The sequence below is a fragment of the Rattus norvegicus genome, chromosome 20 (assembly GCF_021556685.1).
Source record: "Rattus norvegicus strain SHRSP/BbbUtx chromosome 20, alternate assembly SHRSP_T2T, whole genome shotgun sequence".
NCBI lineage: Eukaryota > Metazoa > Chordata > Mammalia > Rodentia > Muridae > Rattus > Rattus norvegicus.
In genome coordinates this window covers 4,125,486-4,142,991 of record NC_141553.1, presented here as the reverse complement: position 1 = coordinate 4,142,991, position 17,506 = coordinate 4,125,486, and the positions used below count along the sequence as shown (strand labels likewise).

The 17,506-nt window shown below is 48.3% G+C and overlaps 3 protein-coding genes across 16 annotated transcripts in view; all 3 read left to right on the top strand.

Moving 5' to 3' along the window:
• LOC147998518 (RT1 class I histocompatibility antigen, AA alpha chain-like) overlaps window positions 1–1,528 on the top strand; it is a 59,273-nt gene extending 57,745 nt beyond the window's left edge. For both annotated transcript variants that reach the window (XM_087598568.1, XM_087598565.1), the window contains exon 7: window positions 1,453–1,528. In XM_087598568.1, the coding sequence (XP_087454694.1) occupies window positions 1,453–1,457 (5 nt within the window). In that variant the 3' untranslated portion in view covers window positions 1,458–1,528. The remainder of the gene's footprint in view (window positions 1–1,452) is intronic.
• The window catches only part of RT1-CE13 (RT1 class I, locus CE13), a 211,699-nt gene that overhangs the window by 149,360 nt on the left and 44,833 nt on the right, over window positions 1–17,506 (top strand). The window lies entirely within an intron of this gene.
• RT1-CE10 (RT1 class I, locus CE10) overlaps window positions 1–17,506 on the top strand; it is a 40,924-nt gene that overhangs the window by 1,692 nt on the left and 21,726 nt on the right. For 2 of the 13 annotated variants that reach the window (XM_087598645.1, XM_087598637.1), the window contains 5 exons: window positions 388–663; window positions 758–882; window positions 1,058–1,090; window positions 1,272–1,319; window positions 1,453–1,915. In XM_087598645.1, coding sequence (XP_087454771.1) covers window positions 388–663; window positions 758–822 — 341 coding nt within the window. In that variant the 3' untranslated portion in view covers window positions 823–882; window positions 1,058–1,090; window positions 1,272–1,319; window positions 1,453–1,915. Of the gene's footprint in view, window positions 1–11; window positions 664–757; window positions 913–1,042; window positions 1,091–1,271; window positions 1,320–1,425; window positions 1,916–17,506 lie in introns of those variants that run through there. The other 11 variants (XM_087598646.1, XM_087598638.1, XM_087598648.1 and 8 more) reach the window with 7 other exon arrangements.

The following is a 17,506-nucleotide window of genomic DNA, read 5'->3' as shown; positions in this document are numbered from 1 at the left end:
CAACCCTTCAGTCTCTTTTTCTTATTTTTTACTTTCCTTTTTTTTTTTTGAAGGCATTATTTTGTTTCTAGTCAGTTTTTTGCTGCAAATACATATTAAATCAATTATTTTTCATTCCCTCTTCTGTTCTATGACCACCCATCTCATGCTATACAAGGACGGCCATGTTGACCCACTGGCTCATGTGGATTCTCTCTTAGCTTCTGAGTCCATCAGGAAAGTGTGCAGTTCTGTGCTGAGGGGACCAGCTCTCCCTGCAGCTCACTAGGGAGATGACAGTTGAAGTGTCAGACACACACAGTTCAGTGTCATCATTGATTTAACTGTGTCTTGTGTAGATTTCAGTTTGTCTTGTTAACTGTGTGATTTCTTAAATCTTCCACACAGATCCCCCAAAGACACATGTGACCCTTCACCCCAGACCTGAAGGTGATGTCACCCTGAGGTGCTGGGCCCTGGGTTTCTACCCTGCTGACATCACCCTGACCTGGCAGTTGAATGGGGAGGACCTGACCCAGGACATGGAGCTTGTGGAGACCAGGCCTGCAGGGGATGGAACCTTCCAGAAGTGGGCATCTGTGGTGGTGCCTCTTGGGAAGGAGCAGAATTACACATGCCGTGTGGAGCATGAGGGGCTGCCTGAGCCCCTTTCCCAGAGATGGGGTAAGGAGGGAGCCATCTGTAGACACTTAACTGGTTAGGGCTGAGAGGTGGGGTCATGACCCCCACCTTCATTTCTTGAACCTGTCCTTCCCAGAGCCTTCTCCATCCACCGACTCCAACTTACTTCTGTTGTTCTTGGAGCTGTGGCAGTTTTTGTAGTTTTGGCCATCATTGGAGCTATGGTGGCTGTTGTGAGGCGGAGGAGGAGGAGAAACACAGGTAGGAAAGGGCAGGGTCTGTTTCCCCTCAGCTTCCTTTAGAAGAGCGCTCTGCTCATTAATGGGAAGCACAGCCACACCCTCATTGCTACTGTCTCCAATTGGGTCCTCTGTCAGTTCTGGAAACTTCCTCTGTCAAGATCTTCCTTGAACTCTCACAGCTTTTCTTCTCACAGGTGGGGAAGGAGGAGACTACGCCCCTGCTCCAGGTTAGTGTGGGGGCAGGAGTGTCCCTGAGGGTATTGGAGTGAAGCTGGAGATGCTGGGAGCTCTGGGAATCCATAGTAGCTCCTCCAGGAAATCTTCGGGGGCCTGAGTTGTACCATGATATGAATACATACACATACATGTATACATATATACATACACATATGTTTTGTTTTACCCTAGGCAGGAACAGCTCCCAGAGCTCCGTTGTGTCTCTCCCAGATTGTAAAGGTGACTCTGGGGTCTGACTGGGGACGGACAATGTGGACATGATTGGGTTTCAGGGACTCCCAGAATCCTCTGTGAGTGGAGGGTTGTTGGGCTTTTGTCTTCACAGTGATGGTTTGTGACTCTCGTTCTCCAGCATGAAGACAGCTGCCTGGAGTGGACTGAGTGACAGACGATGTGTTCAGGTCTCTCCTGTGGCATCCAGAGCCCTCAGTTCTCTTTAGACACCAGTGTCTGATGTTCCCTGTGATTCCATGGCTTCAGTGTGAAGAACTGTGGAGTCCAGCCTGCCCTGCACACCAGGACCCTGTCCCTGCACTGCCTGTGTTGCCTACCACATTCAACCTTGCTGGTCCAGCCTAGGGTTCAGGGGTGGGGACATCTGCATCCTGTCCCCCTGTGCCACCCTGAGCTTCAGCCCCTCACTCCACACTGAGAATAAGAATCTGAGTGTGAACTTGATTGTTCACATCCTTGACACAGTGTGGATGGCTTTTTAAATTACTGGATGGAATACTTAGGGGTTTTTTGTTTTGGGGTTTTGCTTTGTTTCATTTTATTTTTGAAAAAATAAATGGCAGATGGAGAAGCTTCCAGAATCTGTGTCACTAAGCTGTGTGTGTCTGGTGGGACAGGGTGAGGATGTGGGAGCTGAGTGTGAACAGGGCTGTGCCCAGGTGTGCTCAGTCAGTTCTTGTCTTTGATGGGCTCAGGCCTCAGCTCTGTCACCTCCAGGCAGTGCTCTCTCCATCACTGTGAAGACATGGGGAGAGTCTGTGATCACAGGACACAGGGAAGGCCAGAGCCTTGTTGTGTCCACAGGATTGTGAGCCCCCAGGGCTGAAGATCAGAGACTCAAGTGGGGTCCTTTAAAGTGCAGGGTGCACAAGGTAAGTCACTACATTTCCTCCCACCTACTTGATTTAGCTGCTAATGATGGGGTCGGGAAGCTGCCCTGGGCTCTCCCTGTGGCCATGCTGCTGTGGTGATTTCTGCTTCTCCTCTCTGGTGTCTTTCCCAGGGTTCTCAGGGGTCTAATGAGGTCTGTCTGCTCATCTCTCAGGAGCACCTCCACAGCTGAGATAAGACCTAACAGAGAGGCTTCTCCCCTGTAACTTGGGTACCGATTCCTGAACCTGGACTGTCTTACCTTTTCCATCTGCTGTTCTGGAGTTAACTCCCTGAAGTCTCTTAATCTCCACCCCCACCTCTGTGCACCTGGGTCTTGCAGCTGATGCACCTGTGGTTGCTCTGCCTTTGGGTGGCTCTGTATGGCAGGAGAGCAAAGTCCCCCTCAGAGGCCTGTGACCATTTAAATCATCTCATATTCATGGCACTAAAGACACGGGAGGCAGAAGCTGAGGTAACAACCTGACAGCTCAGCAAGGAAACTTTATTTTCTTTTTCTTTTCTTTTTTTTTTTTTAAGATTTATTTATTTCATTTACATGGGTGCACTGTCGCTGTCTTCAGACACACCAGAAGAGGGCATCAGACCTCATTACAGATGTCTGTGAGCCACCATTTGGTTGCTGGGACTTGAACTCAGGACCTCTGGAAGAGCAGTCAGTGTTCTAACCACTGAACCATCTCTCCAGCCCAAAACTTTATTTTCTTAACTACATAGGAGATATCTATTTAACAAGCCTGATGCTACAACTAAACTCCAGCCCTTCAGAAATCTCTGTCTGTCTGTCATTCTTCTGAGCTGCTCTACCCTTCTCTGAGCTCCTCCAAGTGCAAGAGACCAAGAACACGGGGGTCGTCTTATTCTAAGGACTACAGTAACTAATACAGACAGTGACACCCAAGCTCTCGGTGCAAATATGGGATCTTCCAGATGTGGTGCCAGGGAAATGTTAGAGATCACCAAATCCAGACAGGAGCTGATCTGAGGTAATCACAGTAGGGCCTTTTCCTTTGAACCAGCTCAGGCCAGCGCACTGTGTCCTGCAGGACAGTTTTGGTGATGAGGAGCCCCGAATATCTATTGGGGCTCACTGTATCCCCAATAAGTAAGCAGTAAGTGTGGGGGAGTGTGCAAGCATCTAATTGGGAAGTTACTATGGCCTTTGACATCATGGGCTGGTGCTGGGACTCATAAACTTAACTTCTGCTTCCCTCTGCATTGGTGGTGGTTGGACAGGGGATGGGCTTGTAACCGGGGGATGCAGGTTTGTCGGGGGTGTAACCTGGAGACACAGGTCCTGATGGGGGTTGCCTAGGGACTGGAGCTGGGCTCCTTTTTTGTTGGGAGGTCACTTGGAAACTAACGCTAGGCACCAGCCTGTTAGTTTGCCTGAGTTCAAGTTCTCTAAAATGGAGTCTGGATTGAGGCTTTGGCCTCTCCCAGCCATAGCGGGCTGACACTGCCACAGGTGGGGCCTGGGCCGGAAGGCTTGGTTCTCCAGAGTCACCCAAGGCAAAGCTGGTACCTATCTGGCCAGTAAATGCTTTTTCTAATGTCATGGTGGGCATCTCTTGTATATGCCAAGTCCAGGAAGGAAGGAACTTTCCAAAGGAAACCTTCGAACCCAATGATTTCCAAGGGGACCGTCGAGAGGGCTCAGAGTGTAAAGGTGCTTGGCACCAAGCTCTGCTCCCTGAGTTTGATCCATGGAAGCCACATGGTGAATGTAGAGACCTGAGTCCCCTAAGTTATCCTCTGAGCCTCATGTGGGCATCATGACACGCACAGTCCTACACATAACTATTAAATCAGTGCAATAAGAAGGAACCATGCTGGTTTCATGTAGGTTGATGTCCTTATGGAGGTGAAGGCAGACACAAGATCAAAGAGGCCTGTCATTGGGCAAGAAGAAAGGGAGGTGGGAACAGGTTTTAGAAGGAGAGTGGGGAACAGAAAGGGAGAAGCAACATGGAGGGAGACTTAAATGATCCTCACCAAGCATCTCTATGTAGACACAGGTTGTTATGAATATTTCTTTAGGGATTGATTTCTATAGGCAAATTTATCTTGTCTACATGGGCGGTTTGTATCCTTATCAATTGGATGTGAGTTAACTGTGTGGATGCATTGCACACTGAGTATTTAACACATAAACCTGGGTGTTGGGTTGCAGTCTGTTGAGACATGATCTCACTGGATTATTGGGAGAGTGAGCAGAGTCCCTGACAGGAAGCTGTGCTAGGCTATGGAATGCTTGGGGCTAGCGTGGCGTGGGGCCACCCTAGCACAGACCGAGGAATGGGATGTGTGTGTCAGGCGTGGTAACAGCCCGCCAAGGGGACAGTGTGTGAAAGCGGCTGACACAGAAACAGCTAGAGTACCGGAATCTGCATGGAGTGGGAACTCGCCAGAACCGGTTGTCAGCTTTATTAATTATACTACAACTGTTTCCTGCTGAAGGACACAGAAACACACGTGTATAAGTTGTGTCCTATTTGCCTCCACACTTTCCAGTGGGGAATTTTCCTGTGACCAAAACCCACGTTGTGATGAGAAGATGACAGAAGGATTAAAGGGCAACCTGTGCAAGGACAACCATGGGCATTTTCAATATTTTATGTGTTATGTGTTTACACTATTGCTGTGTGGTGTGTGTGTGTGTTTGTGTGTGTGTGCATTGTGTGTGAATCAGGGCAATCCCCAGTGGTGGTTGTGTTGGGGGGTGGAGGGAGTCAGAAGACAGCCTTGGGGAGCCAGTTCTCTCTTTCCATGTGGGTTCTGGGGGACTGAACTCAGGTGGTCGGTCTTGGTGGCAAGCACTGTTACATGGGTCACCTCACCATCCTGGCCTGGGTGCCCCTGCCCTGTTTTTGGAAGTGTTGAGGAATTGAACCTGGGACCTGCGGTGTACAAGGGGGGCACTCTAGTCACTGAACCACATTCCCAATGTTTGAAACACAGTCAGCAGACAAGGGTTTTCTGTTATTTCAAAGGCCTTGTACTAAAGCTTTGGGCTAAAGATGGAATTGGAGCCTACCTATTAAAAACAGACATGGATGGAGTACAAGAAACACTTTGGTGGGGTGGAGAGATGGCTCAGTGGTTAAGAAAACTGACTGCTCTTCCAGAGGTCCTGAGTTCAAATCCCAGTAACCACATGGTGGCTCTCAACCATCTGTAATGCGATCTGATGCCTCTTCTGTGTGTCTGAAGACAGCTACAGTGTACTTATATAGAATAAGTAAATAAATCTTAAAAAAAGAAAAGAAAAGAAAAGAAACAAACAAACAAACACTTTGGCAGCACAGCCAACTGATCTGAGGACCTAATCTAGGAGAACCAGGCCTGAAGTGGAAATTTCTGGTTTCTTTGGAGACTTGGTTGTGTCGTGTGATGTTTTTCTGGAAACTGTCTCATGATAGGTTGTTTTTGCTGAAGCAGACACGTGGTATTTTCTGGAAGCTGCCTGGAAGAGGGGCATTGGATGTTTTGCTAGAGCTTGAAAGATGTTCTCTTGAGAGAACTCGTGGTGTTGGGAAAGGGTCTAGATAGAACCCAACAGACCGCGGACAACACTGTGTGACTTTGGTTCCCCTCGTCACTCTTTGTGGGTCTTCGTTGGGCTTTGCTGAAGCCGCTCTTCACTGACAGTGCTGATGCCTTCCTCGCCGATCGTTTGTCAGGTTTTGTAGAGAGAAACAAACCAAGGAACTTCTGGTGGTGTCCCAGCAGCTTCTTCCTGCTTCTGCAGACTCAGGATGATGGGTAGAGCCTCAAAGTTACTTCTGGAGTGAACTGCCAATGCTGACCCGTGTGAGCTCAAGTGCTGCTATCCTGACGACGCAGATTGGATTCACCCCAAGGAACTATTTCTAGACAGGTGCCCATCTTCCTTTGCCCTGTTACCCTTTCCTCTCTTCTACCTCTGGTGGGTGGTGGGCTAGAAGAGAGGTTAAAACATTTAAGTAAGCTTATTAAAGTAGGTTTTGAAGACTCGAAGCCCACACAGGGCATCTGGAAGGATCCATGTGTGAGTTATGTTACTAATCCTTGCTTGGTGCTGGAGGACGTCACACTGAACACTGTGGGGACAGATTGGGAAGCTCCTTCTCTTGGACTCTGTGACCCTGAGGAACCCTGGGTTCTCCTGTACAGACCGTCTCTGCAAGGGAGTTGGGTGGCTCAGGCCTGAGTAAGGCCATGTGCTGCAGAGAAAAGAATCACAGAGAGCCCAGGCATAAAAATATGCTGAGTAAATTCGTGGAGCTGGAGAGGTTGTTCAGAGGTGAAGAATGCTTACTGCTGTTCCACAGGACCTGGGTTCAGTTCCCAGCTCTCACCCACTTGTAACTCCAGCCTCAGAGGGGATAGGGCGCCCTCTGCTGGCCGCCTGGGGTGCTCCATGCACGTGGCGCACAGACATACATGGAGACAAAATACCCTTTTACATAAAAATATTTTTTAAAAGAACGAAAAAGAAATGAAGGAAAATAAGATTTCTTGAGTTCCTTTTCTTTTTTCTTTGAGATTTATTTATTTTATGTATGCAAGTACACAGTAGCAGTCTTTGGGCATTGAACCCCATTACAGGTGGTTGTGAGCCACCATGTGGTTGCTGAGACTTGAACTCAGGACTATGGAAGAGCACCCAGTGCTCTTAGCCGCTGAGCCATCTCTCCAGCCCCAGCCATCTCTCCAGCCCCAAGATTTCTTTAAAGAAAGAGATCCTTGAACAATATTGGGGGACACTACCGCATGAGCGAACACCTATAAACCCTACTGCAGGGCTCTAGGGTCCCCTCCACTAGGTTTATACACTGGTCCTGGAATTTCAGCAATGGAAGGGAAAAATCGACACGACTCCCCCTACAGAGTGGCTCCTGATGCTACTGGTCTATGCAGCCTGCGTGTTTGTCCAAATATGCTGTTTGTGTTGTTATGTCTTGTAGCTCAGGGTGACCTTGAATTCTCTTTTTAAGATTTATTTATTATGTACACGTTTTGTCTGCACGCATGCCTGACCGCCAGCAGAGGGCGCCAGATCTCATTCTAGAGGGTTGTGAGCTACCACGTGATTTCTGAGACTACAACTCAGGACCTGTGAAGAGCGGTCAGTGTTCTCAACCTCTGAGTCTTCTCTCCTGTCCCGACCTTGAATTCTCCATCCTCCTGCCTCACCTCCGCATGTCAAGTTTCAGGTGGGGGTGGGGGGGCTGCAAGCGCGTGGGTGCGTTCGTGCGTCTGTCTTTGTGTGTGTGTGTGTGCGTGTGTGTGTGTGTGTGTGTGAGTGTTTGTGTGTGTGGCTGTGTGTCTATGTGTCTGTGTGTCTTATGTCATCTTGACTGGAGAGTGTTATTGTGAGTAACACAATCAGGGGAGAAGCCAGAGGTACAATCTCTGTGTTTCAGCCCGACGTCCATAAGTACCCGTTAAAACCGCAAAACAGAGGATTTGGGGCTGAAGGGGAAATTCCTGGCTGCTTCAGTATGAAGAGTCTTCCCCAGCATTCAAAGCTCACAGCCCCTTAGCTGAACCAGAACCGGACACCTAACTCCTACTCCTGTGTCCTGCTGCCCCCTGGCGGACTAGACCGGCATCGCAGCTCCAAAGGGTCCTTGGGCGGACTGGGCTGTGCCAAAAGTCCCTCCAGACTGCAGGAACTGCTTGCTGGTCTGTGGCTTCACGTGTCCCGAAGCTGTCTGGGTCACACTGAACAAGGGCCACACTAAGGAACCGGGTATCCCCTGCACAGTCCCCGCATCGGAGCGTTAGTTTCTCTTTCTTTCGTTGTCGCTATCGCCCGGGATTTATGGGCTCCCCACCTCCTGACCCTGTCCTCACTGAGCTGCACACCAGCTGAGTTTGATGGGACCCACTCCAAGAAAGGGTTCTGGGATTCTTTAGGATTAAATGCCTTTAATCCCAGCCCTCAGGAGGGCAAACCTCTGCACTGTTCGACCACATAGCAAGTTCCAGAACACCCAGGACTATGAGGTGAACCCAGGGAGCCCCAGGACTGGCACCTGGAGGGGGTGGTGGAGTAGGTGGGAAAGTTGTGACAAGTGAGAAAGCGGCATGGATTCCCAAGGCTGGGTTTTGTCGAGCTTAAGGCGCCCCCAGCCTGGTGCAGCCAAGGCCCTGGGTGTATGGGGTAAAGGAAAGAAACTCAAATTAACCTTTTCTTACCCTGACATCATCTTTCACCTGAAATCCCCCACCCCCCGCTGTAAACAGAACATGGGGACTGCTTCCTGCCCCTGACCTATGACCCAGCCCTTTACTTTCAGGTTGGGGTCCAGGCTGGCCTTAGCCTTATTCTGTAAGTGGAGTAACCTTTCCTGCCAGCGCCTCGGGCTCCCAATTAACCAGGATTGCAGGTGGCAAACCAGCCTGGCTTTTGTTTTGAGGATTTTATATTTTGCTCACAATTAGGTTTCTATGTACAATCATAAAATATTCTGTGACATGGGCCTGTCAGTGTTTAGGAGCTGAACATTTCTGGTCTGGGCTTTTCTGGCTGACAGGGGAGGGCAGTGGCAGGTCAGGTTCTCTCCTTTGCTCATTCTGGGTGAGTGGCCATGGTTTTCAGAGGACCTCCCGGGTCAACTCTGAACTTTATGACTTCTGATGCAATCTACAGCTTTTTGTGTCCTGTGTACATATAAACAAATCAGCATCCCCAACACCACAGATTTGCTGACTTCCATTCTGATGTTAACCCCTCCTTATAGTATATAGGGTGATTTAACTCCACAGTTTTTCCCTTGAACCAGTGTCTCTCGGCAGCTCTTATTCCTCTCTGGTTAATGTTCAGAAAATGCAAAGTTAACGGAGCACAATCTATTCTACCCCTGGGGCCTTTATTCTTTCATTTTGTTTTTATAGCTGTGTTCTTTAAGGTGTGATTGGGTCTTTTCTACCACTGTTTGCCCTGCAGGATTGTGTGGTGTAGCTGTAATGTGCTTTGTAATGAGGGCAGAATTGCTGCATCTTACTGGAGTCATAAGCAGGGGAATTTTCAGTCCTAATTTGTACAGGTATCGCAAGAAGAGCCCTTCCTTCCAGTAAATGTATAATTGCAGAATCAGTCTTTTCAGAACTCAGAGCAGTTGCCTATTGAAGGCCTGAGTATGTGTCAATGGTATTGTATAGAAACTTTCCTTTTCCAAAACTGAAACACATAGACTTGCCAGATTTTTGTTTGTTTGTTTGGTTGGTTGGTTTTGGTTCCCTTAAAGTTCCTTCCAGTGTGTAAAGGAGTTTGGTTACTACGAAAAACAAGAAGGACATATTTTTATAAATTCCTTTTCTCTTTGCCTGGTGATAGAATTTTTTTCTTTAACATATTACTGTTTTGGTTGGGGATTTAGCTCAGTGATAGAGCACTTGCCTAGCAAGCACAAGGCCCTGGGTTCGGTCCTCAGCTCCGAAAAAAAATTACTGTTAACCTAGTGTTTTCACAATTATCTGAGGCTTGTAACACATTTCCTTTACTAATTCATCAATTTCAGTTCCTTCTGCTAGTGGACCTGGGAAGCCTGTGAGAGACTGATTTACGGGTGATATATAAGACACAGTTTCTATTTCTGACCGCCTGTTGCAGTTGCATAAGTAACAAAGTTAATTCTGAATTTCCCAGGATGAATTCAGTTGCTATGAGCGGAATAACTCTTTCTACATATTGAGACTCAGTAATTACATCGAGACATTCAGGAAAATCTAATATTACCACAAGGCTTGCCCAGGACTCTGAGTTTTGAGCTGAAGCATAGGGGCTTTGAATTACTTTGCTTTTCCCCCCTCTCCTGATTTATCAGTGGCCATTTGCAACTTTCTGTTTTGTCATAACCTTGTGGATTATCTCCATTAGCAGACATATGCTGTATTACTACTTGCAATGCTGTTGGTCATTTTGTGACCTAGGACTGCTTGTCCTCAGAAGGTGCTGTGCTTTATCCCTGTCTCCTGAAAATGGCTGTCTCCTCTGACCTTCCTTCAGTTTCCCACTTTGACCTGACCGCCCTCTGACCCCATTCCTTCCCCTCTTTCTCCCTAGGTGAAACTCCGTCTCTCTGCTTCAGTCACTGGGAATAAGCCTAGTTCTCCCTTTTCTGTGTTTGACATTTTTCAAGCTTTTCTGCCTCTATGCTAATTTCTCTAGCTGCACAGCCAACTCTGCTACTTCTCAGAAGAGAGAGAATCCTGCTGTTTTCCTTTTTCCCTCCATGTTTTCAATCCCAAGCTTCTCCATTTCTTCCCGTATTTATCCCAGTTCCTCAGTCAAGTCTTTCCTCCTTTTTATAAACAATAGCCCCAAATGAGGGGGAGTCGAAAAGAAAACTGTTGGGGAAATCCATGCAGGGCATGGCCCAGGAAAAGTTTCAGCAAACACATTGTTGGCTTTTTGAAACAAAGTATCCATTCCTTTTCCCCTGCCTTTGTTCTAAGGCACTTGAGATAAACCTGCCCATTCTGCAGCGTCCGTCCCGCGTTTGGCACCACTTGTTAAATGTGCATTTTATTTTCAAACAATGATCAGTTCTGTACACCCTAAGCTGTTAGCTGCAAATCCCATCAAAGGTGCAGCAAATCGATTCTTTCTGCCCCAGCCTGCAGTGATATGCCCTGACAGGAGCTGACAAAACTTGAGCCTCCTGTCCTAATGGGAGAGGCCATGGCATCCCCTCAGCCTGCCAACGTCCCAGGAGCTGTCCGTGGTTGGGCATCGCCATTCCTGCCTCAGCCTACTGCTGTCAGGAGGAGCTATTCACAATGGTGACACCTTTCCTGCCTCACCTAGTCTTGGTACCATACCACGCAAGGAACTGTCCCATAGGAGTTGCATCTCCATAGTGACAGCACCTCCTCTCCTGCCTTGCCCAGCAGCCCCACAGAGATGGTGCTGTAATGTTATATTTTTCTCAGTCCTACTTTTTTTTTTTAAAGATTTATTTATTTATCATTATATATAAGTACACTGTAGCTGTCTTCAGATACACCAGAAGAGGGCATCGGATCTCTTTACAGATGGTTGTGAGCCACCATGTGGTTGCTGGGAATTGAACTCATGACCTCTGGAAGAGCAGTCGGGTGCTTTTAACCGCTGAGCCATCTCTCCAGCCCCTCAGTCCTACTTTAATGTGGTCTCTTAAATGCTTTAACCTCCCTTCAAGCCCACAACCCACTAAAGGTAGTGGAAAAGAAAGGGTATTAGGATACGGGGGAAATGGACCTGTTTAGGAATTGATCTTTGGAGCAAGTTTCCTCTGTGTTGTCAGGAAATCAGCAGTTCAGTTCACAGGTCAGTTCATTAGTGTCCGGATAGCAGCAGTGGTAGCATGACCTTGCAGAAACTGCTAGAACTCATACAAATTAGCATGGGTCATCAGGAGGGATTAGGATCAGTAGAGACACCAGGAGAAGTTCTTTAGCAAGCCTCTCTCAGGGAAGAGCAGATCAGTGAAGACAGGAGACCAAGAAGCATTACAAAGAGAGCCGTGCAAGCAATCCAAGCCTCCTATCACTGTCCATTGGGTCCCATTTATGCTCACCACAAACTTCGCATGTCCTCCATAAGTCTTGCCTCACCAAGTGTCTTGCCTTAACCTGTGAGTTTATCTTAGCCAAACTTCACATAAGTCTGTATCACTCACAGATTGACGTCACTCTGCCAATCAGCCCAGTCCACGGAAGCAGCAGGGAACCGCCAGCACACCACCAGGACATTTCTAGTGCATTTCTCTCTATGGAATCAGAACTAGTGGAGCTCCACAAAGCAATGTAAGGTGAACCAACCCCTGTGTGTCATAATCAAATAATCCTACATCATGGGTCCTTTCACGTCCTTGCTTTAGCAGAATGTCCTTTCAGTTGTGTTTGCTTCAGGAAAACACTCCTTCACATGTTTGCCTCAGCAAAATACCATCCCACAGAACTGACTCTCTAAGGAAACCAAAAGTTTGATCTTCATGGCACTGCAGAAAAGCTGTCTGCAGCCGAGAAGAACTTCCCACCAGAGGGAAGATGCTGGATGGTGATGGTACCTGGGCATTCCTTGCTGGTCATTGTTTGTCTTGACTTCACAGAGAAATGGTGTTCTGAAGGCTTCGTACCAATTCTGTGTACTCCAGCAAATTGGCAGATTGGAGCGGAAGTTTTAGATATATTAACTGATACAGACACACATGGAGTTTGGTAAGACAGATTCACATGGTGTTTTCCTGAGCTGTGGGAGGACACGGGATGTTTAGAGGGAGTATAAAAGGACGCCATGGACAGCGATGGCCGTTTTGCATAGCTGGCTGTGCAATGCTTCATTGGTCTCGAGTATTTGCCTTCACTGGTACCTCCAGCCACAGTCTTTAAGGCTGGCCCTCTTCAGCTGGCCCCATTCTCCCACCACTGGAGCTGCCACTCTGCGGTTCCCTTAGGTCTCCTGGGCCATGGCGCCCCCTATCTGCCCTTTGCTCACCTTCCCTTCAGAGCTGCCTCTCCCACAGCTCCTCTAGACCCTTGTGGTTTTCAGGGCCCTGCTGGGCTACTGTGACTCTTCCTGCCCTCGCCTACCCTCTCATGTTAGAGACGCCTGTAACTTGCAACTCTAACCCTGCAACTCCTCTAGGCCTCATGGCTTCTGAGACTCCATTCCCAACCCTTTCCTATGAATAAGATCCTTTATGAGAGCTTGGTTCTCATTCCACTTCTGGCTTCTACAAAAGTCCTGGCACCAGGCATCGGCACTCTTAGGTTTGGCCAGGTTGCTGGGTTGTGGTGATGACCCACAGAACAGCTTGGTCCTCATTTTCTTCTCCCTGAGTCTGTGGACGCCCATGGCTCCAGGCTGCAGTGACGTTCTGCTTCCCCTCTCTCACCCAGGGCAGCAGGAACTTTCCCACCCTCCTGTTCTCTTGGGAGGCCTCTTAGAATCCTCCACCCTGTGCATCTGAAACCAAACCTGAAGATCCCTAAGTGTATTCACCTGTCCATGCAACATTGGCCTCAGTGTCCCTTAGAGAAACAACACGAATGGCCACCCAATGGCACCCATGATCCTAATTGTTCCTTGTTGTCATGGTGGGGAGCACAGTAGCAGACAGACAGACAGACAAGATGCAGGAGATGCAGCTGAGAGTTTACATCCAGATCCGCGGGCAGCTGGAAGAGCCAGACTCCGGGCCTGGCCTGAGCATTTGAAACTCCTCAGCCACCTCAGTGGCACAGTCCCTCCCACAAGGCCACACTTCCTGACAGTGCCCAACCCTGGGGACCAAGCACTCACATCTATGAGCCTGGGGGCCATTCTCATTAAACCACACATTTCTGTTCACCACAGGGCAGACCAGTGCTTCCTGGCCTTGCTGGGTCTGTGTATTAGCCGTGTCTCAAGAGTAACAGAATGTATAGAACGAACAATTATATGTTATATATAATATAATGTATTTGATGCATGATAATGTCTTACAGTCTGTGGTCCAGATAACTCAGCAATGGCTGACGATGAATAGAAACTCCAAGAATTCAGTAGATGCTCAGTCCACAAGGCTGGACGCCTCAGCTGCCCTTCAGTGTAAGCTACCACCCCAAAGACGTAGGCGCTCAAGTCAGTGAAGAAGGAACTTCCCAGCAGGGCAGAGCAGCAGGCAAAGAGCAAAGGCTTCCTTCATCCGTGTCCTTATGTAGCGTCCACCGGAAGGTGTGGTCCTTTTTAGGGTGGGGGTCTCCAGCTCAGATACTCTGGATTAAAATGTATCTTCCTACCACAGAAATCCATATAGAAGTTGATTTTTCACACTTCAAACTGAGCAAATCCTGTCACAGATGTTCCCTCCATCTTGGGGTTAACTCCAGATGCAGTCCAGTTGGCATGTAAGCCTGGCCACCACACGTCCACCTCTCGTCAGCTTTGTTAGCACAACTGTCATTGTGCACAGTGTAAAGATTACCTTTGTGTCACTCAAATGACGATTTCTCGCTTCTGCACATCTGGTTTTAAACTGGGCGTGGCACTGGAATGCTTACTGTAAGAACGTCCTGTCTGGAGTGTGTGCAAACATTGCTCCCCGTCTGTTTTCTGCTTTGTCAATAAAGCTGATCAGCCAATAACTGAGCAGTGGAGAGAACAGGGTGGTACTTCCGATTCCATGGAGGAGAGAAAGGAGAGGGGGGATTTCAGCCATGAGGGGAGGTGGAGAAGCCACCCTGAGAAAAGAGCTGAGCCACAGATAGAGCCACATCTACACTACAGTGACAGCATCAAGGGAGACTAGGCTGGGAGGAAGCTGGGTGAGCTTAGAGGATTAGGATAGAACAGTAGGGGTTGGGGATTTAGCTCAGTGGTAGAATGCTTGCCTAGGAAGGCCCTGGGTTGGGTCCCAGCTCTGAAAAAAAGAACCAAAGGAAAAAAACAAACAAACAAACAAAAAAAAACAGAACAGTAATGCCCAGTGATCGTGCTTTAAAGCGAATTGAACAAACCATAGTCTCTCTGTGTAAATTACTGGGAGCAAGCTGGGTCAGAGGAAAAAACACCACTTACTTTAATGATATACAACTGGACACACAGTCACATCTCCCTGTGTGATGGGGAACTTCCAAACGAAACCAATAACCATGTCATAATAATGAGGAAACATGAGATAACTGTCCCGTGTGACATCACAAAGGCCGTGTAAATTTAGAAAGAGTGGCAATGTCCCTTGAGGGGCATTCTTGTTCTATCTCAAATTCAAATGCTATAGCCATTTATAATTCTCTCAATTGGTGCTACATTGTATGATACACAGATAACACAAATATCTGTACAAAAACATTCTGAAGCAAACAGCACAGAAATGCTGGTGTAACTTCTAATCCGAATTTCTGCAACAGGTGCCAAGACCACCTGGTATTTATAGCCCTGACCTCGTGTGTTCTACCCACCCTCTTCAGGTCGAGAAATAAGGACTCTGAGACATATGTGCTTAAGGCCTTGGTCAAACACCTTTGGCTGCTGTCCGGCTAGCTCAGACTCTATAATCCCATTCATTTGACGCTATTTTCTGCCAGGTGGGTAATTACCACTCCTCAGCTTCATGTGTCTGTCCTCTACAGTGTCCCTAAGCAAATCTCCCTCTCTCCTGACTGGTATTTATGACGATCTTCCTCGACTGTGCATTTGACATTTCATTTCTTCTTTTTTTTTTTAAGATTTATTTATATATTATATATACGTACACTGTTGCTGTCTTCAGACACACCAGAAGAGGGCATTGGATCCCATTACAAATGGTTGTAAGCCACCATGTGGTTGCTGGGAATTGAACTCAGGACCTCTGGAAGAGCAGTCGGGTGCTCTTAACCGCTGAGCCATCTCTCCAGCCCCGACATTTCATTTCTTCTTACACGCACCTCAGCAGGTCTTTTCTCTTTGTTGGGAGCAGTGGCCATACCTCCATTCCTTTATCATACTGCCTGGATTACCCTGCCTACCTAAAGCACCTTCTGAAGGATGAGATACAAAGCCTATGTCCTATAGCCAAGGAGAGCTGAGGGCAGGATTCTGGTCAGAGGGAGGAACTCTGGGAAGAGAGAAGCATGGGGGATTCACCACCCAGACTCAGAGGGGTCGGGATGTGTGAATCTGAGGAGAGGTGAGCAGCCACATGGCAGAACTTAGGATGGTGTAAATGGGATAACTGAGTTAGGAGAAGCTGGGACAGGCCCAGCATGAAGCCTAGGCCTCCATAAATAAATGTAAGTCTGCTGTCATTATGCAGAGCAAGGACAGGCAGGCAGGAATGTCCCACAGAAGCAGCAGGAGCTGGAGCAGGAGCAAGAGCAAGCAGACAAAGAGCAAGCGATTCCTTCCATGTCTTCACTGAGGCCTCCAGCAGAAGGTGTGGCCAGATTAGAAACGGGGAGGGACTCCACTCAAATAATCAGGATTACAGGTGTCTCTTCCTCCATCAAAGGAAAGGGTCAGAAACTGATCTTCCCACTTCACCTTAAGCAAAACCGCCTCACAGATGGTGCCCTCCATTTTGGGGTTTTAGTTAACCCTCCATGTAGCTGACATCAAACAATCAACATCATAGTCCAGGTCAGAGTTCTGCACCTACTCTGGGGCTTTGCAGCTCCTCTGAGCACTCAGGGCTCTGCCTCCTGCCTCCCCTCTTACAGGGCGTTTTCTTCCCATGGCTGGAAAAGCATGTAAAGTTCTTCTGGATGTAAGTGTGATGAGAGCAGGGCAGCATGAGACCTGAGAGCCCTGGAGAAGCACAGACAGCAAGGAAGCCCTGGGCAGCTCAGCCAGCCTGGGTCCCCTTTACCCTCAGCTCTGTGGGCTCAGACTCAGTCCTCTCTGTTTCTTCCACCAGGAGGTGCTATTGGACAAGGATGGGACACTTCTCTACCATCTTCAACAGGTGAGACCTGGAGGGTCAGCAGTGGGAGGGAAGATGGGGAAAGGGGACACCTTTCTCTGAGGAACATTCTGGGTGTTTGCATGTCCTGGTCTGTTATAAATTAGTATTCAACCGTCTGAGTAGAATTTCTCGTCTTCATGGGGAATCAAAACTGATATCTGCTCAATTACAAAGATCAGCACACACTGTGTCTTCTCCCTGGGATGAGGCTGTGACCCACTGTGCACAGTAGGTCCATACAGTGAAAGATCTTTTGTATTTTTAATTTTATCCTGTTCTGCAAACTGTCATTTCAATACACTCTTTCACCGATATCTAACTTCCTGTTACAGAGCTCTCTTCACTGGCTGGTGGTCCACTGTTGTCTGAATAGCACTGTGCCCTCCGCCCCTGACCTCACACTCTCGATGTGTAGAAGAAAGACAGGCAGGATGATTAAAATCATATTTTTCATATTTATTTTCATGACCTGTCCTCTTTGTGCATATAAATATGTAGGTGCACAAGCATTGGATCCCTTGGAACTGAAGTCACAGACGGTGGAAGCCACCGTGTGCTGAGGGAACTGAACCTGGATCCTCTGCACCAGCAACAAGTGCTCCTGGCTGCTGAGCCCTCTCCCCAGCCACCATTGGAATGTTTGCCTCAGGAACCACACAGCTGCCTCACAGCTGCTGGCTGACGCCATAGAGAAACCAGAGGCCAAGGAAGAGACAGGGTCAGTGCAGAGCTCAGGAGGGAGGGGAGCTGGGCACGGATGGGGTGAGACCTGAGGGACAGAGACACAGAGGGGCTGAGCAGGAGGAGATAGAGGCAAAGGGGGAGACCTAACTCAGCAGAGTGGCCTGTGTGAGGGCATTTCCCTCAGCCTGCACTGGA